Source organism: Denticeps clupeoides, chromosome 14 (assembly GCF_900700375.1).
Source record: "Denticeps clupeoides chromosome 14, fDenClu1.1, whole genome shotgun sequence".
Taxonomy (NCBI): domain Eukaryota; kingdom Metazoa; phylum Chordata; class Actinopteri; order Clupeiformes; family Denticipitidae; genus Denticeps; species Denticeps clupeoides.
Window position 1 is genome coordinate 13,326,967 of NC_041720.1, and position 26,073 is coordinate 13,353,039.

Here is a 26,073-nt window from a genome sequence, read left to right on the forward strand (position 1 = left end):
TCCATAGAATTTCAGAGAATGTATTGGCATTTACTCTTAATTACTGGGAACTGAAATATTAAGGGCAAACAGTGGCGGTTTTTGATAGGGGCGGTTGGGCACGGCCATACAGCTCTGGCAGGCTGCAGTACCCGCATTGCGCCTGTAGGGGTGTAGTTCAGTGAGTCTTGCAGCCCACGCAAAATTCTGAAAACACTGTTTTCACTGAAGATTTCACATGGGAACCGTGCATTGGATTTATGAATGGCATTCTTTTACAAATAAGAAATAGTATCAACTAATACCTTTCAGGCCCGAAAATGTTTTCAAAATGCCCTGGGAACTTTGCTCATGAGCACATTTCCATGTAAAATAAATAGTATTGCAGCCTGGAGTGTTTAAGGTGGAACAGACTACTTGAATAACGAGCTGTTAATAATGAGTTCTAATAATGAGTGGGCTGCTTCCAAATACAGAACATTTCATTCATAATATTGTCCTGGGTTTTCCTGGGTTGTGCAAAATCAAAGAAAAATACAAACCGAATCTGCGCACTAAAGTGTCTATTAATTTACATTGTGGAGATCCTCTGGTTGGAGGATGGGTGTTGAAACTGGAGTGCAAAATTAACACTGATGGAAGGTTAAAGCCATATATATGTTTATCTGGTTAAATTCAGCATGGTTCCGACAACAGATTGTAAAATAAAACATGTTAATATATAATTCTTAATATGATTTATGTTTCTGTTGGGGGAAGGGGGTGGCTGATGGGGTGTTCTTCCATCGAACCAAACAGGCTAGGACCACTGCTGGGTGCATATTTATATAATTATGCATATTTATGTCAAGATTAAATGTTAAAAGCTATAAGCAACATATATAAGCAATTAGCTATAAGCAACATTAAACATAAGCATGTCCTAATACATTTATTTCATGTTATGGTATTTATCAGACACCCTTATTCGTACAGAGTTACAATCAGTAGTTATAGGGACAGTCCCCCTGGAGACACTCAGGGACACAATGGTAGTAAGTGGGGTTTTAACCTGTTACTTTGTGGTTTTCATGGGTGAGTGTATTACCTACTAGGCTACTACCACCACCTATTATACACAATTATATTGTGTATTTCCACCTACTGTAAAGTAATACATAAATAAGTACTGTAATAAATATTGCAAAATAATAAATAAATACTGTAATAAGTACTATAAAATAAAAACGCTGCCGTTTCACCAGTTCTAAGCGGGTTTTAAAGGGCGCAGTACCGCGCGCAGCCTGTAGGTGGCGGGAAAAGCGAGAAGATCGACGCCCTCCTGCCATCGCGACGCGCTCGTCTGCCGCATCACAGGCAAGCGGAAGTAACGTGGAGGCTCCAGAGCTAGCCTGCTAATCCCCCTTTTCGTGACGTCTTGCTCCGCGTTTACGTACAGAGTGTGATGATGGTAAGCGGGCTTTATGAGTTCATGAAACCGTGTGATGTGGAGAGCTGCCAGTCGGCGGTTTTAGGTCACACCGGAGCGCTGGAGCGGGAGGTAAACAGAAAAGCCGCTGCTAAAAGTCACCACCGGGTCGGACCTGCTAGCCGACCGACTTTAGTTGAGCTGCTTACATTTTAGAAAGTCTACAGGACAACGATCAGGTTATTATTGCAAAAACAGCAACTTGGTGCTGCTGTACACCACTGGCAAGAGGCACGTAGCAGAAGTAGATGGCTGGCATGCTAACAAAACGTGTGATTAGCCTTTCAGATTTGGCATATCACTGAAACCAAATTGCAGTATGTGCCGGTGAGGGAATTGTAATGGCGTGTAATACGGACATTATGAACAAGTAAGAAGTTTTAATGCGTTTTTATAATTGTCAGCAAGGCTTTGGTGGCCCGACCATCCGGTGACACGGATCTAAAGCCAATCTGGACGTCACATGAAACTGCAGTCGGTTCAGGTTGGTGACCACCATCAATGCATCAACTCTCAATCAAATGCAATTTTTTTATTACGTATGTTTTCTTCTGTTTACATATTTTTGTTTGCATGTTTTCTACTGTAGATCCTCAAAGGACGAATCCATGCTTTCTGATGAGCTTGATTCGAAACCTGAGGTATTGGACCTTTCACAAGTCGTATATGGGGTAATGAAGGGTTCGCTACATAAACAATTTCTCTTTTTTTTTTCTTCTGAATTTGTCTATGTAGCTGTTGGTTGAGTTTGTGCAAAACGCCTCGATCCCACTGGGTCAAGGTCTGGAGGAGCCAGAGCCTAAAAACATCTGCCTGCCTCTGCTTGCACCCTCAGAAACTTCCATATGCAGCCAGTTACAGCTGACAGGTTTGGTGTTTTCGCTTATGAATTTTGGAAATTGTCCTGATTTGCTCTTTCAAAGTTCATTGTCACCAACTGGAAATACCCGCAGTGACACAAACATGGAAATCTATTAACACACCAAGCCCTAAATAAATACACCATTGAGTAAAAGTGTTCCTCTCGTTGTCTTACAGAGAGCAGCCTTAGCCATGCGGCTTCTCCAGTGCTGTCTGAGTTTGGGCCAGACCGGAGCCCGCTGGTGGTGCAGTTGCAGCCCCAGCCGTCCAGTCCCAACCCTACACCTATTCTCCAGGATCTCCAGCAGCCTGACAGCACCTCCTATGTCCTGCTCAACCTTGCTAAAGGTCAAACATTGTTTATCCTTTTTTTTTTTTTTTTTTTTTTCGTCTGAGCATTTTACTTCAATTTATTTCTCTCATTTTGCAGGTCTAGCTGCCTCAGCAGAGCCACTTGTTTTTGTCCAGGATGATGTGGACGAGGCAGAGGAAGAGATTGCTGGGGAGTGCACAGATGGCAGTGCGCCTTGGTACCTGCGTGTTCAGGAGCTGGCACATGACAGCCTGATAGCTGCCACCCGGGCACAGCTGGCAAAGGATGCAAAGGACGCCAGGGCCAATTGCAATAGTAATACCTCCCTTCTCGCTCTCTCTTTTATTGTGTGTTTTTTTTTTTAAGAGGGGCAGTGGTGGCCTAGCTGGTAAGCACACAGACCCATAATCTTAAGGTTGCCAGTTCCTATCCCGAGCCACCAAGGTGCCACTGAGGAGTGGTTGCCCACTGCCCACCAAGGGTGATGGTTAAAAGCAGAGGACACATATCATTGTGTCACCGTGCGCTGTGCTTGTTTCGCTTCACAATGACAATCACTTAATTTCACTTGAGTTTGTTTGTCAAATGTTTGTTAAAGCACATTCCATTGCAGGCGACCACCTACATGGCTACCAGTCTGATGTACCAAAGAAAGAGCAGGTGCCACGGACAAATCGTGACCATGCAGAAAAGATTCTTAGATGCCCTTATGACAACTGTCACAGGACATTTACCTGGCCAGCTCACTTAAAGTACCACCTCAAAACTCACAGGTGGGGCTATTATGTGTTGTTCCACAGTAATGCATGTACAGCAGGTGTTTGAGTGAGATGCAGATTAGTCATCTTGGACCACACACTTCATGCTAACTGTTTTGTAGGACTGTGTATTAGCAAAAATCTGACGTTAAAATACAGGTCCCTTTGCTGTACTCTACATTCAGTACATGAAAATGTGAAATGGCCGCTGCAGATGACGTGTGTTTTGGATTATCACTTCTTAAGTCAGTGAACTATGAATTAAATGTTTTTGAAAATCTATATAGTATGGCATAAAACAACATTACGACCTTCAACGATTACACGCCTGAGAATTACATTTTGCTGTTGAAGTAAAAAACAATTCATTTTTGGTCAAGTGTACAAGAACATTCATTCAGTGCACGCGTGATGCCAAATAATTGTTTGTAATGTGTGAATCAGGAACGACCGCACTTTCCGCTGCGGGGCAGACGGCTGCGGGAAGAGTTTCTACGTCCTGCAGCGGCTGCAGGTTCACATGAGGACGCACAACGGAGAGAAGCCCTTCATATGCCCCGAGAAGAACTGCGGCAAGAAGTTCACCACAGCCGGGAACCTGAAGAACCACCGACGCACGCACACCGGTGAATAACGGGGCCGACTCACAGCTCGCCCGCTATGGTCGAGACACCAGTGTGGCACCTAATACAAACACATTCACTTTCTACGAAATAAGGATTTCCTCGTCACATTCATCATTTCCTGTCATGTGCATGTAGCTCATACTGATGGCGGATGTGTGTTCCGTTCAGGAGAGAAGCCATTCTTGTGCGAGGTGGACAGTTGTGGACGCTCATTTGCGGAGTACTCCAGTTTGCGAAAACACATGCTGGTGCATTCAGGTGAGCGCTGTAAAGGCGACTGCAGGCATTTCACTCAGCATAATTGTTGTTTCTGAAAGAATTGTGTTCTTGTTTAATCTTGTGTGTGTGTGTGCTGGTCAACATTTTAATTGTGATTAAACACATTGTGCAACATTCTGTAATAAATTAAAACATCTTGTTTGTTTGTTTGTTATTGTAGGAATGAGATTTCTTTCTTTAGTGCAGAAAAGTTCAAACTAAATTAAAATTTAATATGTACCAAAATCTTCCATTATGTTAGTACGGTATTTTTCCCACTCACATCACATTGCAGTTTTTCCTTATCGACTGTTATCTCAGACAATAGTACCAAATATGCCCACTAATCACCGAAACAAAGAGCACCGAGCTGCTGTGTCCATGCTAGCTGACGTTTTTGTTCCGTTTCCCTGTTTTCACTCCACATGCCACCCATCCTGTCACCCAAGGTTCATATGTATCTGTATTCGGAGCCAGGTTCAAAAAAAAAGAAATGGAATCTTTGACGTCATGATTTAAATAATGTGATAACTTGCCCGGCACTCATATGGATGTTGCCTTTTTATCCCTGTAGGGGAGAAGCCCCACCAGTGCAGTATCTGTGGGAAGACATTTTCACAGAGTGGCAGCAGGAATGTCCACATGAGAAAGAGACACAGGGACGAGGCCCTGGGGCCTGACTGCACAGAAGCAGGTAATAAACGAGGACTCCTGTCGAGTCACATTAACACAAAAAAACTCACAGAGATCACACATTTAACTTGCGCTCACCGCAGGAGTCCGGCTAATAAGCCCTGATCACATGCCAGCAGGGGTGTTACCAGGCTCTGAAGGAGAGGGTACTTATGCTATATGTATGTGCATGACACTTTTTGTTAGTGCATAAAATTCAAATAGTCAAGATGCATGGCCAATTTAAAAAAAGAACAGAAAGGAAACATGGGAAAATGCTCAATTTCATCTTTTCAGTTGAACATAGTGTGGTGTTTGGGTCTGTGGCACCCACTTCAATACAAATTCTAGTAATGTAAGCCTGAGCTAATAATTTTCTGTTTTCAATGACACCACAGAAGGGTTAATTATCAAAAGCAAATGCCAGATGCACAATAACACTGGTCACTGAGCAATTAATAGTCAGGGCGTTAATAATGCATTAACATGATGTGTTTTAGTGCCACTCGTTTTTCTTATCACTATTATATGCCTAGTTTGACCCTTTGAACTATCCCAAGTGTAGATGTCTGACTGCCTCCAGGGGTATTTGCATCCAAATGACCGTGTAATTAAAAAGCCATTATTTGTGCATTACATTTCATTAACACTATTAATGCGTTGCTTCTGATAAGTATCTGTAGAAATGTAGTTAACTATGTAGGCATGAAATTAGCCTAAAGCATGAGGTCAAGACAACTTGTGATTGAGTCACAGGAACTGATGGCACTTGGCAGATCATTCCACCGACGTAGTTGTGTATGTGGATCAGTGGACGCCTGGGGCAGAGTGGGATTTAACTTTGACGTTGGACATAATCATCCGTCTGTGGTGGTAGATGTAAGGGCGAAAAAAAAAAAAAAAGAAACCACCCATCATTCTGAAGTCATTGTATGTCTTGCCGAATCTGTGACTGGCAGGAGAGGCGCTGACGCACAGCAGTCTACTAGAAGCTGACGGCCCAGCCACTGACACGATGGTCACCATGACAACTGTTGTTGAGCCCATGAATCTTCATCATGCGATGCTGAGAGCGCAAGGTACATGCAAATCATCAGATAGCGCTCCCCACTGACTCCTTGCTACGCTCTGATCACAAGTGTGCCGTGGGAGGATATTGATGCAATAGTCAGTGTTCTGGCCAAACAAAGCCAGGTTCAGATCGACTCGGAAAAGAAACATTCTGTGGGAGTCTTAACGTGGCTGGATAGCACAACCACATGCTGCCAGTCTTTTTTTTTTTTCAAATTAGGTCACATGCAGTTAATTGTGAACTCAAATCACACCCTTGTTCCCCCCCGTTCGTAGCATCTGCACTGTCAAGCTCAATGCCTCAATCAAAAGCCTGCAATGTGTGTTTTTCCCTTTTCCCCTGTCCACGAAATCAATTCTTCATTAGACTGGCTTAAAAAGCTTATTTTCTGCATTGTTCTGCAGTTTTGGGTGTTCACGCGCATGTACATTTCACATTATATCAGGATTACCACCAGAATCACTAAATGGTTATGCTTTTGTGCATTGGGAATACACAGAAAAATATCCAGAAGATTCAACTGGACTCATTGTTTTATGTTCACATTCATGAAGAATACACATAACTGATAAGAGTAATTATAGTTATCATAGGGTATTATTTTCAAGCTGGTTCCTTGTATTTAAAACTGTTTATTAAAATTGTTAATATTGTTCTAGGTGACACATTATTACACAGGAAAAAAAAACCCGTAGTTTCTTCAAGATCCAGAAAAAAATCAATCGCTTCATTCTTGTTTTTATGTCAATTCTATTGACTTTACACTAATGAACAGGTCTCATGCTTAACACCAGTTTAAAAATAGAGCCTTTAGAGACATCACCATGCTGCTGTTCTGCAGATCGTTTCACAGATGTTGCCAAGACATCATCTTTTAACAAAAAAATTCATTTCTTGTTTTGAAGCGCAGTGCATCCGTTTTTAGTTTCCCCACATATATTTTCATTAATATATGAGGTGTGGTACTTGCCAAATTAAGAATTTTAGGCAAATAAACAGATTTGTCATTAAAATATGTAAGTTAATCAAGAATTCTGCAGAAGAAGTGAGTATGCTGTCATGTTGTAATCTTCCTCATTTTTCGTTTTAGGTCCCTCAGACTCTGTGGTGGTGCTCTCACCATCTCATGACCTGGTATCCATGTCAACTGGAGGTCATGCCTATGGTGATGATGTAGTGGCCCTGCTTTAGTCAGATTTGTAAATAAAGTCATTATTGTAGAAATGTCACTTATGAATATCACATTGTATTTTTTCACAGGCAGAATGAACCCAACCCACCCAACACGTGTAGTAAATATTTAACGAGATCCAGAGAAATTTCGTTTTAATAAACCTGAAAACACCTGTAAATACATCTCTTCATACATCTGTTCACGGTGTGTAAACACGAACCAGACATATCTGAGGCGAAAGCATCAAGAATGAAACATCTCTGTTTTATGTGCATCAGCAGTGAGCTTATTTAAACTCAATCAGGGATTTCATTCACTAGTCAGTAGACAGGCAATTTCGTCTCCAGTTTAGTTAATATGTAGAGACCCCTTAGGTTTCAGCTCATCACATTTCTCTGTCCACTCTTTAATTAACTATATGATTGTACCTGCACATTTCCACCACACTCACACTTCTTGTTTATTTTTTCTGGGCCCACTGGTACAATTTAATGTTTGCAATGCTGATAAGAGCACCAAGGAGTGATTATTAAGATATTTACATTTAAGATTATGGCTTAAGGCTTAACCAGGTCAGTGTTAAGACTTTACATCAACATCATGGCACCTAACATTCCAAAAATAAATTAAAACAGGTCAAATCTGCTAGATAAAATACGTATTAAAGTCTGTAAACAACACACTTGCCTTTTACCCACTTAAGTAAAACCTGCCCTGACCATATATATATAGAAAAATGTACACTTTTCTATATTTTGACGCACTCTGGAGGGGTTGTGTGCTGTGCTGATGACGCATGCCTGGGCAGCAAATAACAAAACAAAAATAGTAAGTCAGGCATATGTTGATATGGACAGACTCAGGTTTTTTCTCTGTAAGGCTCAGAAAGGCTCACTTGATGTATTTTGGCTTCATTAGTATCAATAGCTTAATGATCCTGTAGGCATCGTTATCCCCCCCCCCCCACTTCCTTAATGCACCAATGAAATCCCAGCCCTGCAAAAATGTTTAAAAACATTTAAATATTAGCTGCGTTATTATTATTACACCCCCCTTTCTGAGATCTATTTGACCCATAACAAATTTTCCATTAGCGCTGAATATCCAGTCTACCCAGGCCTGTTTACAAGGCACTAAAAAATTCAGTAGTTTTCACTGCATATTCTGAAGCACAGAAGACATTCCTCATGGTTCAACCTGGATTTTTCTTGAAGACAGGCAACCTGAATAGGATGAGTAGGAAAAGAGAAAAAAGGGTAGAGGGGTTAAAAAAAAAAAAAAATCTCTTGAATACTGCATGCAGCCTTGGCCTTAAGAGGCAGACATTTTAAACCGACTCTTTCATGAAAAGTCAAATACCTTTCCCTCCTGTCTTCAGTGGATTTTGATGTTCTGGAAGTAGTCGAATATTGCCCCTAGAGCCCAGCTGGTCTCCACGTTGTTGACTTTCTGAGTGAGCTGAGCGAGAGGGGAGAATGTAATGGATGACGTGAGCAGTTCTCCTGGTCTCCAGTGGCGGGAACCAGCGTTACTCACTTTTAAAATGGTCTCATCCTTGAAACCGAACCCATCTTTCAGGAGGCAGGTAATGTAAGTAATGTCCATGCAAAGGAAAGGCTTGGTAGCGAGGTACATGGACAATTTATTGCACACTGGGAAAGACAAAGAAAAAATACAGATGTAGCGAAGATGTTCGTACAGTTGTCCCTCCATATGAATGGGGGGTCGGTTCTCAGTGCCATAGTACAAACATCACATTACTCGGATTTCAGTTCATTCAAGACGCCAAGATTCATGCCTCTGCTATTTACTTAAATCAATTTTAACATCCCTAAGATTACTGTAGTAAATAAATACACAACTAATTAAGATTTTCTATAAATTCTTTCCTATCATGCATGATCTGACCTTCTTTGGCTCGTATGCTGTAGTCTTGAACTTTGACCATACCGCCTCTTCTTTCATCTGCCAGACAGGAAGTGAGAGTTTGGCCAGTAAGCCTGTTAAAATGCAGCAAACGGTAACATAGGCGAATAACATCAGGAAACAGTCAGCTGGCTTACCAATAAGACCAGCCTCCACAGCTATATCAAAGTAATATGAGAAGGCATAAAATGTGTTGCTGTCCTGTAGCTCTGGAGGCTGGTGTATGACCCCTTTCACCACCTTCAGCATCTCCTTGTAACACTCTGTAAATCCAGTGGAACCTGCGGGTTGAAAACGTAACTGTGAATGTGTGTATAATTATTATTATTATTATTATTATGGTTATTGCCAGGAAAAATGGCCCTGATGTGTTCTGCTGGCGTTCACGCTGCTGACGCTCACTCAGCTATTAAAGTGTAAAAGAGCAGCGTCATTACTGCTGACTTCAGCAAGAGCAGCTGAGGTCAGTCGGTAAGTGTTGGCCTGTGAAACGAGAAATTACCATCAGGGATGCCGCTTATTTTGTAAGTGAGTCCTCCAAAGCTCCAGTCCTCGCGGAACTTCCTGGAAAGGCAGGAGCTTTCAAACACCTTCCTCTCCAAACCTGCACAGTTCAGAACAATGATGATAAAAAAAAAAAAAAAATATATATATATATATATATATATATATATATATACACACACACACACACACACACACACACACAAACAGTCAAAAGTTTTGGTGTGTTCTATAAAGAACACATTATTCCAGACTTTTATTGAAATTCAAGCAGTTTAATCTCTCATTGTACTCTGGAATAAAAATTCATATCAAATAAACAAAAAAAAAAAAAAAAAGAAATCCATTTACAAACCAAAAAATATTGTAAACTGTTCAATCGAAGTCGCCAGCTTTGGCAGATATAACAATATACTACAGAATATTTTAGATTCAAATACAGAATATTTGAATCTGTGGAGCAGAAGGTCCCATAAATTGTTGTAGGACTTTTTTTTTTTTTTTTTCACGCCTCCACTTTCATGTTTGACAGTCAATGTCAGACACTGAGGAAACATCCTTTCATCTACTTGGCAGGATACAAGTCCTGTGACGTGAACCAAAGATTTAAAATTTTGGTCTACCATCTTCCATTATTCGGTAGTCCACGGGCAGTGTTTAATTTTCATACTCCGACGCTTTAGGAATGGCCTTCTTGATACAACCTGACCTTTCAAACCAGCAACTTAACATCTTCTCTTTACAGTAGAAACTGAGACTTCAGTTTGCAGGTTCAAATCCACCAACAGTCAAGGTGCCACTGATGTACCGTCCACACACGTCGCTCCTGGGCGGTGTTCATTGCTCACAATTGGTTATTGTTTAAATGCAGATAATGTTTCATTTGGGTACGCTGAGTGCTAGCCAGTTTCAGCTTCACTTATTAGCCAGTTGCCAAGTTATTCACTGGACTTTCATTTAAATACTTAAATATTTGTGTATAAAACCTTTTACTTGTATTATGTATATATGTATGTATGTATGTATGTCACACATTATATATATCACACACATACAGTGCGTACAGAAAGTATTCAGACCCCTTTAAATGTTTAACTCTTTGTTATATTGCAGCCATTTTTTTTTCCCTGATTGATGTACACACAGCACCCCATTTTGACATAAAAGTAAAAGAAAGTGAAGTGATTGTTATTGTAATACACAGCAGCACAGCACATGGTGCACACAGTGAGATTTGTCCTCTGCATTTAACCCATCACCCTGAGTGAGCAGTGGGCAGCCATGACAGGCGCCCAGGGAGCAGTGTGTGGGGACGGTTCTTTGGCACCTCAGTGGTACCTTGGCGGATCAGGATCAGAACCGGCAACCTTCTGATTACGGGGCCGCTTCCTTAACCTCTCTGACTAAGGTCCTTCTCCCCAACAGCTCAATTTGCTAGACAGCCAGTTCTAGGAAGGGTTCTATTTGTCCCAAGCGTCTTGCATTTAAGGAGGCCACTGTGCTCTTAGGAACCTTTATTGCAGCAAATATTTTTTGTAACCTCGGCCAGATCTGTGCTCAGAGCTCAGAGACAGAATTGTGGCAAGCTACAGATCTGGCCAAGGTAACAAAAAAATTCTGCCACAATTCTGTCTCTGAAGGGAGTTCCTTTGACCTCATGATTCTTGTTTGCTCTGACATGCATTGTGAGCTGTAAGGTCTTATATAGACAGGGGTGTGGCTTTCATAATCAAGTCATATCAGTAGAATCAAACACAGCTGGACTCAAATGAAGGTGTAGAACCATCTCAAGGACATCAGCTGAGTTAAATAGCAAAGGGTCTGAATACTTAGGACCATGTGATATTTCAGTTTTTCAAAAATATCAACAGTTCTGTTTTTCTGTTAATATGGGGTGCAATGTGTACATTAATGAAGAAAAAATGGACGAAAATGATTTTAGCAAATGGCTACAATATAACAAAAAATGAAAGATTTGTACTATACTACTAAATATATATATATATATTTTTAAAATCATTCATACCTTCTGCCCCAAGTGCACCCAGGGCTGTCAGTCGTGCTGCTTTAATCCCATTCCCCAAGTAGCTGAACAGAAATGAGAACACACGGTCCAGATAATCACACTGTTATCATGGCAGAACCATTTAAAATCTCATTCAGGGTCTTACAATGAAGCCATTTCCAACAACAAACAAACAACTTCTTGAGCAATAGCCTGTTGCCCTTGGCAACACAAATAACTTTCTGGAGTCATTATCCTCATGAAAGGTAAGAATACATATTACTCATAATTTCATGCCGGAAATACAAACAATGGTAAAATATAATTGACTATACGAAAAAAAGGTCACAGCCACCACTGGGACACCCATTATGACAATACAGGCTCGAATTCAACGAATGAGATTGAGAGTCATTTTCTAAAACACAATTTTAAGTACCCAGGTGTCCACACTAAATGGAAATATTCTTTGCTTCACCCTCCCTTCAAAGAGAGAAATGTACTCAAGTACTTGAATCTGTTTGATGAGTGTCTGTGCAACTGGCCACATCTGGATGAACTATTTGGCCAATTTGAATCACAGGATGGTGGCGACTGTATTACCTGTGGGTATAGAGCTCGTATGTGGTGCTCAAAAGGTCAAATCTGGCAATGTGATCTGGTGGAGCGCTTTCAATTGTCTTCTGTGGGGGGAGAAATGAAAAAGAAATTGAGCTCATGTTGTGTAAACACCCCAGTTATGTAAACACCCAGTCCATCAAATCACCTTGAACTTGGGGAGAAAAGTGATTTGAGTTGAGGCTCCTCCAAGATCTAAAGTGCCCACTGTCTTTTTCGTTTTGGCCTGGAGCTGACCTGCATAACAGCAATAATAATCATTTTTTTAGCCAATTACCATATGCAAATACATATAACTTGATTAATATGCAGATCAGTCATGACTGAAACTGCACTGCAAAGTCCATCTGAAGGTGAAAGTGAAGCGATTGTCATTATGAAACACTGCATCGCAGCACACGGTGACAACAAAATGTGTCTTCTGCATTTAACCATCACCCTTAGTGAGCAGTGTGGGTGACACTTTGCTCAGTGTCACCTTGGCGGTTACCCGCTATGCCATCCAATGCCCTTGCTGTGGTATCTGCCTTACCCGCTATGATGGCCTAGCGGTTAAGGACACAGACCCGTAATCAGAAGGTTGCCGGTTCGAATCCCAATCTGCCGTCCCCAATCCACTGCTCCCCGGGCGCCTGTCATGGCTGCCCACTGCTCACCAAGGGTGATGGTTAAAAGCAGAGGACATTTCGTTATGTCACTGTGTGCTGTGCTGCACTTCACGTTCAAGCAAGCAGTAGCGACTTGAAGCAACAGCGTTCACCAAGTACCAGGTGTAACAAGATAAATCTGTTATTCATTGTTCCCCTAGTGGGTAAGACCCTCGCCTATAAACCATACTTAACCCCATACAAACCCCACTAACTACCATTGTGTTCTCCAGGGGGAGACTGCAAGGTGCTCTGGAAAAGGGTGTATGCAGAATGACATGTGCTATGGCTGGTCGTTGTATATATGCGTACATGCTTACCAGTCAGGAAGTTCACAGTGACCCACGCAAGAATTCCTGTAAGCAGAGGGACAAAAAATTAGCGCTTTTGCTCTCTCTCACTCCCTCGCTTTCCATAACGGCTTAGTCCTGTTACTCAGGGTCATGGCTGCCTCAGCCCATACTGGGACACTGGGCGCAGGGTGGGGACTCACACAGAGCAGGGTGCCAGCACTCCACACTCATGCATAGATAATTCAGATTCGCCAATCCACCTAGTGTGCATGCCTTTTGGATGGCAGGAGGAAACCTGAGAACCCACAGGAAACCCGCGTCAACACGGGGAGAGCACGTACACTCCACATACACACGGTCCAAGCCGGGATTAGAACTAAGGAACCTCGGAGGCCATTTGGCTAACAACCGCTTGGTTTTACATGCAACAATTTTCTTTCAACATTCTTCAGACACCGACTCGTTTCTTGTGGAATGATGTAATTGGACAGCAAAAATAAAATGTATGTATGATCATAGCATTGCAGCATCGCAGACACGTTTAACGCTTCATCCTCAAAACACCCCTGCACTTCCGGTAAAGCCCAGTTGTTCAGATGCCTTCATTAAATCCACATCAGTGCTGAGGCAGCCCTGACACCTAGGGATCAGTTGCAGGATATCTGGTGCGGAGTGACAGGCACAGAGCTGTCATACCTTCATCGGTTCCATTCATTATGTGCACACTGTTGTCTGGCACAAAGAACGGGGACTCCTCAAAGGCGACTTCGACCTGACAGATGAGATTCATGATTATGGTGACATGCCCGTACATAAAAATAAACCACACAGTCTCCACAGCCAGCTGGATAGGTCTCCCACAAGAGGAAGTACACATTTACTCTGCATACGAGGTTCAACGTCAAATGTTTATTCATACACATTTATTTTTTAAAAAGACTGAGAAAGCCAGAATAATAAAACGATGGAGATAAATATCCAACGGTGATGAAAACTACAGTTTTGGCCATGATGTGAACAGACAGTATTTTTTTTTATTAAATGACCAGATCGCCCCAAATCTCGGTTTGACACCAGCTCTACAACCTCGTCCAGCAGAGCCTGAGCTTTCTTCGGAGGCAGCAACCTCAGTCCAGCCGTGGCCCTCAGCACCACAGGGGTCCTCTCCCACTCCACATGAGGAACGGCCTTTTTAGCAACTCGAAGCAGCTGCCTCACCGTTTCTCCAGCCTTCAAGGATTTACACATAGGAAATAAAATTGCATTTATACGTATGTATTTTCTGATTTATGGCAAAAAATTCATCGAATAAATTAATCACAGACTTACGGTTTCAGGTGTGTCGGCATATGCAGACAAACCAGGCTTCACCGATTGGAACGTTTCTTTTTCCAGAAGAGGCAGCTCTGCTGTGTAGGAAATAAAAAGAGGTTATGAAATGATCAAATGGCCGAGTAACAATAGACATTTCATAAAATTAGCTTATGTCCATCGTTTTTTATTCCTTGTGACACCAATTATGCAATATCTGCATCAATAGATGACTTCAATGTAGTAAAATAAATGTTTTTATCTAATATTTTTTTGCCTGAATGTAAAATAATGTCGAAATAAGATGATCTTATTAAACACAGTGTGTATGACTGCATGGGGTGGTAGTAGCCTAGTGGTTAACACACTCGCCTATGAACCAGAAGACCCGGGTTCAAATCCCACTAACTACCATTGTGTCCCTGAGCATGACACTTAACCCTGAGTGTCTCCAGGGGGGGACTGTCCCTGTAACTACTGATTGCAAGTCGCTCTGGATAAGGGCGTCTGATAAATGCTGTAAATGTAAATGTCCTCACCTGGGTCTTTCTGAATGAAAGTGTAAACGTGAATGCGGGTCCCAGTACTCCCTGCGTCAAACACGATGCCGTGGAAGATGCGGCTGGCGTTGGCCGGGCGAGCGAGCGAGGGCAGGACACCTTCCACGCCCACCGACAGGTCGAGGCCGATTCCCACGTTCTCCTGAGCGGCAGAGTGGCTAAGCAGAGTCAAAAGCACCAGCCAGCGGGCGAGGCACGGCATCTCCGCGGAGGGCAAGAAGTCGGACCGGCGGTCGCATGCACCCTACAAAAACAGAGAGCGAGTAACGACAGTGGCACCAACCAGTAAAGAGAAGGTGGAGCGATCTGCTTTTAACCATCACCCTCGGTGACCAGCGGGCATTTTGGCAGTTCGGGATTTGAACCCACAGCCATGCAGCTCACATCATGATCATACATGCACTTCCAGAACATGTAAAAAAGACACGGTCAACATTCAAGAGTTTATACCAACTCTGTCCAAACTGCCCATCATATTACCATATTACTGCATGACACATAATAATTCTTCTTATTGGGGTTCCCCTGCTCCATCGTAAACTGGTCCGACCGGCTTTGACCTGCAGATTATCACGAGTTTAAGTATGTTTTTGCTCCAAAACGTCCCAAATCGTTCAAGAAAGCCTTCTCCAACACTCACAACACGCCCGACGCAAGAAAGTTTATCCGTAAAAAGTAAAGCGCAACTTCGGCTATGATGACAGCATTCGTCCAATGATCTGGAAATGAATTAGAAGAAGTGCCACCTAAACCGACTTTGAACGCGAACACCTGCTGTATTGTGTAAATGTCTAAAATTAGTCAGACAAAAGTGGATCCAGAAGAAAGGAACGTTGGAGTCAGCATGAAAAGTAACCTGCAAGTTGGGTATCGTCTTACCCCGGAGCTGCTGCACGCAGAAGGCTGGCGTTCAGGACAACAAAAACGCCCAAAGCTGCGACGACCGGAAAATTCTGGAGTCTTATGTTAGGGCAGAAATGCCTGAAACATTCATTGTTGGTTACTTAATGGTGTTTTGGCTGCATTTCTCTGGTGCGAATTCAGAAACAGCAGCCTTAGCCATGCCGCCCCTCCAACGCTGTCAGTGGCGTCGTTGCAAAATCTCGCGAGAAGACAAGAAACGGGATTTCAATTTACATATAAGGTTCTGCGTCTCGCATAATACGACACGTGAAATACATTTCATATTAGATAAAACGCAGGGGAAACATCCCATTTTGCCACTCGTCCACAAAAAGACCAGATCCTAATACCATGACCTATATGTTGTTACTCTGAGAATCTTTAATAACATCACCGTGCACCTTGGTGTGGCAGGGGTGTTGGTGGCGCCACTAACCACATGTAAGATCTGACTACGCCGCCATGGGCCTTCCACCCACAGACTCACCCAATACAGCTTAAGGGCACACAGGTTCCTTATTCTCATGAAGCAAGGGTCAAGGGTTTTACCAAAAATAATATAAAAAAAAAGCAGAATGTATAAATAAAAAAATGTGAAAAACACAAACTTCATAAAGCCAAAAACAATAAAGTGGCTCGACAAGTGCAACTCATGCATCCAGAAAGCTTACGCAAAATAATACATATATATAAATATTCAGACACACAAGATACCTTTGACAGTTATAGTAAAGGGTTTCATACAGTTGCACACGTCCTTGAATAAAATACCAAAAAGAAAGTATAGAATAGATAGTAAGAAAGCAGGGTGACAGCGGGGATGGTGACTCTGATGGGACTGGTCACACGCGGGTCAGTCGCAGCTCCACACACCGCCAGCCAGGATCTTGCTCCCTGCACCAAGCCACCAAGTCCCCACGGCACACCAGCAGTCACAGTATTAGAAAGAAAAAGAAAAAGCTAACAAACAGGGTCAAAACACAGCAATAAAACTGTACAAAACACAGACACAGGTGGGTTTATGTAGTCTGATTGCACTAGTATTTATGGCAGAAAAAATAGGTTTGAAAACTGGCTTGATTGCATGTCAAAATGACTAGACTTCCATTACATTCATTTTATGCCTTTTTTCGTTCTGTTTTTCAGTCATCTAATATACAGCCCATGGAGTATTAGAAAAAAAAATGTCAGCCTTGGGGACAGATATAAAACCTTAGCACATTGTCCTTGTTCAACAAGTGACAATTCACTGGAGATGTACTTTGGACTAGAAGGTCTCTAGGATGACCGTACAAGCCGGGCGAAAAAAATAAGAAAAGGACTCCCTGCTGCAATATTTATGAAGTAAAATAACATGGCTATCTGGAGCTATTTTGCACGGTGTTACACTTCTTTACCATCGGCAGCAGAATGAATTACAGGACCGCGCATCCTTTTGTTTACGAGACAGTAACAGATGCAGTAGTTTCCACAGCATGGCAGCGCACATTCTTTTTCCCCAGCAGAACAAGTAACCTGAAGTGGGTGCACATAAATATTAAAACAATACGTTTAAGTTTGCATATAGTGTTTAAAAAAAATCTTTCCGTAGCAAACTGACTGGAGGCTGTTCCAGTTTACAGCTGGGATTCGAAATACTTTTCTCTTCTGTGAATTTTGAGCGTGTTTAAGTTCTGTAATTTGGTCCCAAGAGGCAAGCTGGTCTTCACAGTTTTATTGAGCTGAGGAAGGGGGGGTACATCAGTAAGGGAGTCCTCTTTTCTCACTATACGTTCTATGACCTTGGAGCTGAACGCATTAGGCCAGAGGAAAACGTGTAGATAATTTTCATGCAGATGTGGTCCTCAGAATTGCTCTTGGCTGTTTCCTTGTACACTACGAACCAGCATTAGTTGTTTTGAGCTGTTTATATGAGGCATATTTACTTCGAGCTATAAAAGATGTTGCACGTTGTGGACTTTCACAAATGAATACTTGAATAAACGTGCGGCTGCATGTTCGGTTTGATAAGCAACGGAACCAGAGGAAGGCAGAAAATGATGGAGGAGACAGCACCTTGCCAGACTGGGTAGTTTTGACCTTGATGCTTTCAGGAAAATGTCCTGCTGAGAACAATAACTTATTCTTTGCAGTTTTTAGTATGTGTAGCATGTGTAAGTAGTTGTGGCAGTTAAATACTTCTCAGATGGTTTCGCCACTTCTGTGTGTGTTTATTCGTGTAAATCCTGAATACATATTTTCATTTAGCGTCAGTGAATTTGGTGCTTTGAAAATAGAGCCATATGTCACATTTGATCTGTATGTTAAACTACAAGGTAGCCCCTGGCGGTAACACGTTTACTACAAATGTTGTTATGTCTTCCCAATCTGTAGCACCCTTTCTGCATATAGAATTCCTCCAGCTCAGTCTACAGACTTTCACATTTGAAACCTGCATTATACTGTATATCATCATTTAATCATTTTTTTTAATTTAATAATCATTTTTAGATCCTGCATAGTAAAATGTCCATCTTTCAATTCATCATAATGTTGGATTCACACATGCCTCAGCAAGGAAACAGCCTTTCCTTCTCTAGTTAGATTTGCTCATCACCTTGAATAAGGCGATAAGGAACATGGAATAGCTGCCATAGAAACAGAAAGGAGTTTTTTTTTTTTTGTTCCGTGCAGTTGCCGCATTACTGTCTGCGTAACGGCGAATGGCGATCACTCTCATTAATAATCAATAAAACATGCCGCTTTCCTCAAACATCCGCTGCTGGCACATGACCCCTTTTTCCCAGGAACTGGTCTCATATCCAGGGCCGCCTGAAGGTCGGAAACTCAGTTTTTTTTTGGAACGTTTGGGTAGCCTGGCCTGTCTCAGCTGCACTGATTAAAATTGTACATAATTATAATTATTTTGTCAAAACTCACGCTTTGACAGGGTGTCCTCAATTCATTTCAAGTCCCTGTTACAAGACATAATAAAAGGAAATTACTACAGGGGTTCCCACTTATTTTTAAGTGGATCCTTTTAATTTCATCTTAATATTTTCTTGGGCTGACAGGACCTTTTAAATGTGACTGTTGGAGATCAGAATCAAACTGTCACATCGGCGAGCTGATGGGGAGGGAAGCGCAGAGTTGGGACATAAGGGAAACAAAGATTTATTAATAAATACAAATAAACAACGGCGCAATGGCCGAAAATAAGGGGATAAAGGGGAGAACAAAAACAAACCCACAGGCGTGCGGTGATTGCCAGAACTCAAAATATACATACAACGTTGCCAGGTCAAGTTCACACACAAGTTCATGAAAATGCCTTCCCTGCAGAGGGGCGGAGTCAGAATTGGCTTCAGCTGTAGCCATCACCTGGAGCCAATCCTGACACAAACGTGAATGAACGTTTTCTCCGTTACTTCGCTCAGCGCAGAGAAAGTCCGTTATGCCTCCAGGTTATGTCTGGCGAGGCATTTTTAATCGGGATTCTGTGACCAGATAATAAAATGACTTCATGTATACCCCTACGCTATCATATTCAGAAACTAAATGGAAATATGACCGCAAGCGGTGATTAACGGCCCTTTGATGTTGTTGTAAAACAATGGATGTGTTCAAAATGATTTTAACAAATGCAGATTTCATCGAATTCCTCTGATTCCTCTGCTCCTGTGAGAGAAAGCCCCTCCCCTTTTTCTCTCCAGCACACTCAGAGAGCCAGCTAAGCCCCGCCCCTGGAGGAGTTTTCACATGGAACCCTGCAGTCTGCGTCACTCAGAGGCAGAGCAGACTGGCTTAGAAACAGGTGACTTTAACACCACCACACGGCCACACTGTCAAGCAATCACTGTACAGTGTGTAACTTTATCAGGATTTTTCACTCTTACTAAACAAGGACACACTGAGCTGTATCTGAGGTGAAATGCGTTTCATATTTTTGTTTTTTGTGGGCGGGCACTCTCTGTCTGCCGTGTTGTTCCTTGTCAAGCACAAGGTACATGGAACATTTCAGGTGGATTTAATTCCTCTCCACCAATTTAACTGTTCACTGCATCAAAACTTCAGTATAAACACTTCATAAGTGTTCATAACACTACTCCTAGCTGGAGGGCAGGAGAGGTAACAGGAGGACAGAGGCAAATGGGGAGATTAGTCTAACCAATGGAAAAAAAAAAAATTAACATTACATTTGGGAAGACATTCGCATTCTATGTAATAAGCGCCAACGTGGACTCCAACTGACTCCGTTTGTCAGGATTGACTGCAGCTGGGCTCATCACCTGTACCCAATCCTGACAGCGCATAAAAGCCGGAGATTTCCGCCCCTTCTGAAGCTCCGGCATTTTCGTGGACTCTGAGCATGAACAGTTTCTGTTTTGTGTTTTTGAGTTCTGGCAATCGCCCCATCAGCACGCAAGCGTGACACCGCTCTTCGATCCCTCGACTCAGAGTCCTTCTCCTCCCCTTTTTCAACAAGTCCACTGTCAGCAGTGGCAGGTAAAACCTGTAAGGAGATTTTACTGTTTAAGTTTTTTTTTTTTTTTTTTTGTCAATGTTTCAACATGGTGTGACTGGTGAAATATATAAACCTTATCAAAATGAGGTCGGACAAATTCCTGGCCCACCTAGATCCTGTCAATTCTATAGCGGCCTGACATGGGCAGCCGAGATGCAGTGGGGAAAAGAAGTATTTGATAAAGTGTAAGTTTTCCCATTTACAAAGAATGTAGAGATCTGTATTTTTCATCGCCAGTGTGCTCATATTTTCAATTTTGGGGAATACAGGATAAAACTGCATGTGTGGTGTTTATTTTTCAGCAAACAGCAGACAGTCTTGGCTGCATCACCAAATCCTGCCCCCTCAGAGGTGAAACTAAGAGGTCAATTTAAAGCATCTTCAGTCATGCAACAGTTTGCTCAAACATTACAGCTTGTACTCTTCATTTGAAATGTCACGGGCAAAAAACGTTCAACACATAATATGGAATATGTTCACAACATACAATGTTGGAGACGCACCTGGTACCAATCTGCCTGTGGTTATAAGGAACTTCTGAGCAGCCATTCGGGGGCTGCGGCATTTTTATGTGGACCGTGCAACCCATGTGTAGTGTTGTTTTCCGTTTTGCCACATGCCTGCGGGTTTGTTTTTGTTCTCTCCTTTTCCCCCTGTTTTTGGCCCTCACGCTGGTTTGATTTGTGTTAAATAAATCATTGTTTCACAGTATGTCCCGCCTCTGCACTTCACCTCCCCGTCAGCTCATGGATGTGACACCAAATTAACATGAAATTTGATTAACGGTGTACGAGCACGATAGTAGTAAGTACAAAGTGGAACACCAGGTGGTGGCGCAATACCAAGGTGTTAAAATTAATACAAGGATATAATTAAGATGTTTCATCTTGATTACTCAACGTTTATTTTAATTTCTAAAAAAAAAATTAGAATCCTTGTTTCAAATTCCTTTGTATGAGAATTTAACCCAGATTATCTGACTTCCTGTTGGGCGGAGCTATTGGGTGTGAGAGCACCATAAATTTGTCCCAATGAGACGTAATGAGATGAAAAATGGCGAAGTCTGTGAGAAGCATAATAATAATAATAATCTTTGTAAAAATAAAGCCTATAGCTGCCCTGCACCTTTGGTGCTCACCCCTAAAAAGAGAATATCTGTTTTGTTTTAAGTGACCTGTAATTTAAGAAAAATCACTTGTTTAAAAAGACTAAACCAGACCTTAATTCACACTGAAGCTTGAGTCCAAACTAATAAGAGCTGGATCTTATTCTATCTTAAATTCTCATGTCATCTTAAGCATACAGTGCTGACTCATTACTTATGTAATGGGAAAAAAATGATTAGTTATGATCGCAAGACTGGGTAAACCGCAGCCTTTCAGGCATAAAACGATGTAACTTGTCGTGTCACCTAGACGTCACTAGCACTTACAGCCAGGTCTGTATTACCTGGTCGTGACTGCTGCTGTCATCATCTCTTCTATTCGTTTTGGTCACACACATGGCAGTTGGCTTTAACCCGATGGAGAAAATGAAAGACTGCGAATGTAAGTCGGCTCCTCTGGTCATACATTTGTGTAAACAAGAGCAGCGTGCACAGATATGAGCGGGTTTTATATGTTTCTTAAGAACACAAGGCAGTGCAACGAATTCGTTTCATTCAAGGTAATTGAGATACATGAAGAATAAAGACGAGATTTTGACAGGTTATATCTCCTCGCTGCCTAGACACATGTCCACCTTATCTGGTGCTCTGATAACATCTCATCATTCTTCATTGGAATTTCTCTGGCCCCGTCCCAGTTTTGATATAAATCTCCTGAGTAGCAGGGACGAGGGACCCGAAACGATGGATTAATTAAACCAGATTAAATAAACATCACTGCGATTTTCACATGTCCACGTACACCCCAAGGTTAAGGATAAGCAAATGACAAAGGATAAGGACGAGCAAATAAAACAATATTTACAGCAAGTCACTCCGTGAGTGCTCAGCACCTTACGTAATTGCTCCATGATTGCCCGACTGTTTGAAAGCATTAATTCATTTACATAATAATCTTACATCGCATCTGGCAAATTAGACTTTCAGATCAGGGTTTTGAGGTGATGTTGTTAGTCACACAATCTACAACAAACAATGAGGGTTCTGAACTCGGGGTCACCGCCTCCACTGTGCGATGGTGACCGGTGACGTTTTCTCTTAAAGTGATAAGTAGCAGCTCCGTTCCAACAATGTTTATTTGTATTTTACATACTGTGCAATTAGAAGGGTAATGAATTGACGTGCTCTGTTCTGTAGGCTGAGAAAACGCTGGATGTCTGATATGGCCCTGACTCTAACAGAGACGGATGACAAGACATAAATAAGCGTCTTGCACAGAGAGGTGTCTCTTTACAGAAGAGAAATTCCGACTCCAATTGCTCCAGTGGCAGCTCCTTGCTCGCGGCTAAAGAGCTCTAGCTCAAGGTCACACTGAGCTTCTTGTCATCTAACACATCCTAGGGTCATGTATGGGCAATTGACGTCAGTGACCCTGCACTAGGTGGACCTGAGATGGTTGGATAAAATAATATTCTTTGTCCAAAGAGAGATTATTAGGGTTCCACAAAGCCTTTGGGACCTGTCTGGAGGAAGATCTGGGCATCAGTTTCTGACAATTTTGGGAATGGTTGAGTGGTTCATCCTCAGGATATGATCAGCCCTGCATTCTAAAACGCACAGACTGTTGCTGGTCTCGTCCTGTGGAACAGAAAGTTCCCACCTTGGTCATATTGGCGTGGAGTGAAGCAACTTTCTGAAACTTTCCTTTGGGTTCTGTTTAACTGGATTGTATTCTCGGCTCATCTAACTGTTTCCAGCTCACACTGATGTTTATTACAAGGGACTGACCAATCTCCACAAAGTAGGACATTTTTTTCTCCCTGTGTCTGTGCGGGTTTCTTCCAGGCTCTCCGGTTCCCTCCCCCAAAGGCATGTGCACTAGGCAAATTGGCGACAGTGTATGTGCTTTCATTCCATGTGAGAAGTGGATAATAGAGAATTGGAGCCATACTTGGACCAGACCAGTTTCGTTATTGTTTGGATTAATGCTTTTGGCATGTTTGCTGTGATTTTTCTCTAGTATCTGCTCGACCTAGGTCAAAACACGAGCAAGGTTATCTGCATTGTTGAGGCCTAGTAAAGGAAAGAATATATCGTCTATCGTCTTCCTCTTGGCCTCTCTGTGATGGGTTTCCTCATTACCCAATCAGCTGTCACAAGGAAGAGGACCGAGGATGTGATGCAACCCGAAAAGTCAAGACAGAAAAAAAAAGTGCACGACTGTCAAAAACGGCACAGCATGCAAAGTTGTCATCGGACAACTTATTAGTGAGACAGACTTTGCTAGCTCCCTACATAATGTCAGGATCTTTCAGAGGGATTCGCAGCAAAAATCACCTATTCCATTCCACTGCACTGAACAAAGATCAGTGTTGAGTCACAGAGTGAATAGAAATCAAAAGGCTGTCAGAGTCTCGACTTCCTGTCAGTGGCAAACTGCAGAAGGTCCCGCTGGCGGGTGGAATGGCTTGCCATTTATCACAGTTTCATAGGCCACCTTTCTTAGGCATAGAACAATTAGTTTCCCGGGTCCAGTCGTTGGGAATCGTTCCTGAGACGACAGTCAGCACCTCTGCTGTGGTGTCAGTGTCAGCACATGTAGTGCCGGTGGCAGCAGCTCTGCCACCCTTTGTTGGTTATTCTCACTCACTTCTGCAGGCCCAGTGTCAGTGAATAGCAGATCGCTTCCCAGAAGCACATCCCACCAGGCCACTGGTTCACACTTGAAACGCGATCAGACATATTGATCATGGGAGCATAGTGTGTGCTGCTCATCCTCTGGCGTCCTGCATCGTAACACCATGGGAATTTTCCAAATTAGCCGATGCATCACTACTTAAAAGGTCAGCTATTGATTGTTTCAGCTAGAAGACAGGCAAACAATATGTATATAATATGCAGTACATTAAATATCATAAGCAATGTTAAAAGAAGTCTGGGAATTTATGGCCATGCTCAACAACAATAATGAGGACTAAAGAATGAGAAATAAACATAAAGAATGAACCTATGAGAACATGATCATCGTGATTACATTTGAATCACTGAGAACAGTAATAGTAATATACATACTATCAGTATTAATTACATGTAAGTAATAACTGAAATGATGTATATTACCATTTTAAAAAATTACATAGAAAGATGTAACAGAAAGGAATACACATTCAGTTTTGTCCAGAGTTTAATTACGGGAGTAAATTAAAGGCCTGATTGGGCTGAAGAATAGCAAGTTTTATTGCAATGCTTTTTTTTTTTATCAGTGTTTGGCTAAAAGGTTCCTCCTCCTTCCTTCGACTGGTCCCATTAGAGGTCACCACAATGGATCAGTGGGTCTGGCTGTCCGCACCTTTGACCTTGCAAAAGATTTACGTTGGACACCCATTGTGACATCCATTGGGCCTTAGAGTGGTTATGGTGCTCTGTGTTTGGTGTGTGTTTCCCTTTCAGGCTGTCTGCTGGGTGGAGTTTGGGATTGAGGGTTCCGCCTACCTATCCATTCATCATCCGTCTACCATTCAGACAGGGGCATTTAAGGAGTCCAGCCACCAGACGGGGCCCTGGTTGTGGAGCCGGAGGAGCATAGAGAGGAGAGTTTTGGAGAAAAGTTAGAGGAATTATTGTGTTGTGTGTTAGAGTGGTAAGTGCTGTGTTTGTTGTGGTTTATCATGTTAACTGTACATAGTCTCTTCTTGCGTGTGTTGTTCCTCCTGTCGGCTGTTGTGTACAGCACTCTGGGTTTTGGTTGGTTGTTCACTTCTCGCTGTAAATAAATGCACTATATTTCACTTCGGCCTGGTACATGTGTATTCCCGCCTCACACAACCCTCTCCTTCGTTTTCACGTTTCCCGACACCTAGACGGGGACGTGCCGCCCTTCCTGATGCAACCCTCCCCATTTACCCGGGCTTGGGACTTGCATCAAGAAATACACTGTCATGTGTTGGGTTTCTACCCCCCAGAAAACACTTTTTTTATGTCTTTTTATAGCTAAGACATGACATCCTTGCCCTAAAATATCCGACAGTTGGTGTTTTCCCCTCCATAGTAAACACCGTCATTGGTGCCATCTACTGGAACAGATTCCGAGTCCATAAAAAGCACATAAATAAATAAAAATTTTGAGCCAGAACTATGTATAAATGTAACCAGAAAATGAATAAATCGAAAGGAACACCAGATTTGAGGAATTTGCGTGACGGCGGTTTACACAAAAATGGTCTGTGTCATTCTAACAAACACATTTGAAACTCCTGTAGGGATTTATCTTCTAGTCAATGGCCATCGCAGCGCTGTGTGTTAAGATGAACCCTTCTTAGGCCAAGAAGGCACTTCATTACTAACTCACTTGGGATTTTTAAAAAAGATTAAACGATACACAGGCCTGTTACAAAACCAATCTGCGATCTAGTACTTGTTCTTTTTTTTTATGTATGTGTGTGTTTTAAAAACTTGAATCCATCTAGGACTTTGGGATCAGCAGCATTTCAGACCGTGGGAGCAGCTTACACCGCAC

At 42.3% G+C, this 26,073-nt stretch overlaps 2 protein-coding genes across 6 annotated transcripts; one reads left to right on the forward strand and one right to left on the reverse strand.

Moving 5' to 3' along the window:
* The first annotated feature begins 1,309 nt into the window (after nt 1-1,309).
* On the forward strand, nt 1,310-25,051 carry znf410 (zinc finger protein 410). Of its 4 annotated transcripts, none has more exons than XM_028953086.1 (12): nt 1,310-1,429; nt 1,852-1,931; nt 2,037-2,088; nt 2,183-2,315; nt 2,486-2,656; nt 2,739-2,936; nt 3,235-3,394; nt 3,824-4,005; nt 4,174-4,263; nt 4,838-4,957; nt 5,895-6,014; nt 25,008-25,051. In XM_028953086.1, exons 3-12 carry the CDS (start codon nt 2,056-2,058, stop codon nt 25,034-25,036), a joined length of 1,236 nt encoding a protein of 411 aa, XP_028808919.1. In that variant the 5' UTR covers nt 1,310-1,429; nt 1,852-1,931; nt 2,037-2,055; the 3' UTR covers nt 25,037-25,051. The 4 variants fall into 4 exon arrangements, with proteins under 4 accessions (XP_028808919.1, XP_028808916.1, XP_028808918.1 ...); XM_028953083.1 differs by lacking the exon at nt 25,008-25,051 and adding an exon at nt 7,098-7,236; XM_028953084.1 differs by lacking the exon at nt 25,008-25,051 and adding an exon at nt 7,098-7,236 and having other exon boundaries at nt 1,382-1,519.
* entpd5b (ectonucleoside triphosphate diphosphohydrolase 5b) lies at nt 7,317-16,141 on the reverse strand. 2 transcript variants are annotated; one of them, XM_028953088.1, is made up of 15 exons: nt 15,925-16,141; nt 15,025-15,289; nt 14,504-14,580; nt 14,261-14,404; nt 13,871-13,946; nt 13,202-13,237; nt 12,383-12,471; nt 12,220-12,299; nt 11,638-11,699; nt 9,610-9,711; nt 9,245-9,388; nt 9,090-9,146; nt 8,718-8,833; nt 8,541-8,639; nt 7,317-8,404 (listed from the first exon to the last, which is right to left on the reverse strand). In XM_028953088.1, the coding sequence occupies exons 2-14, from the start codon at nt 15,245-15,247 to the stop codon at nt 8,556-8,558; spliced, it is 1,290 nt and encodes a 429-aa protein (XP_028808921.1). In that variant the 5' UTR covers nt 15,248-15,289; nt 15,925-16,141; the 3' UTR covers nt 7,317-8,404; nt 8,541-8,555. The 2 variants fall into 2 exon arrangements, with proteins under 2 accessions (XP_028808921.1, XP_028808920.1); XM_028953087.1 differs by having other exon boundaries at nt 14,504-14,583.
* Nucleotides 25,052-26,073: the final 1,022 nt, after the last annotated feature.

Coding starts and splice junctions, on each gene's coding strand:
- znf410 (XM_028953083.1), top strand. CDS start 2,056: ATGCTTTCTGATGAGCTTGATTCGAAACCTGAG. Junction 2,089..2,182: donor AGCTTGATTCGAAACCTGAG/GTATTGGACCTT, acceptor TTGTCTATGTAG/CTGTTGGTTGAGTTTGTGCA. Junction 4,006..4,173: donor CCACCGACGCACGCACACCG/GTGAATAACGGG, acceptor TGTTCCGTTCAG/GAGAGAAGCCATTCTTGTGC.
- entpd5b (XM_028953087.1), bottom strand. CDS start 15,247: ATGCCGTGCCTCGCCCGCTGGCTGGTGCTTTTGACTCTGCTTAGCCAC. Junction 12,472..13,201: donor CACTGTGAACTTCCTGACTG/GTAAGCATGTAC, acceptor GCTGTTATGCAG/GTCAGCTCCAGGCCAAAACG. Junction 8,834..9,089: donor CAGCATACGAGCCAAAGAAG/GTCAGATCATGC, acceptor TGTCTTTCCCAG/TGTGCAATAAATTGTCCATG.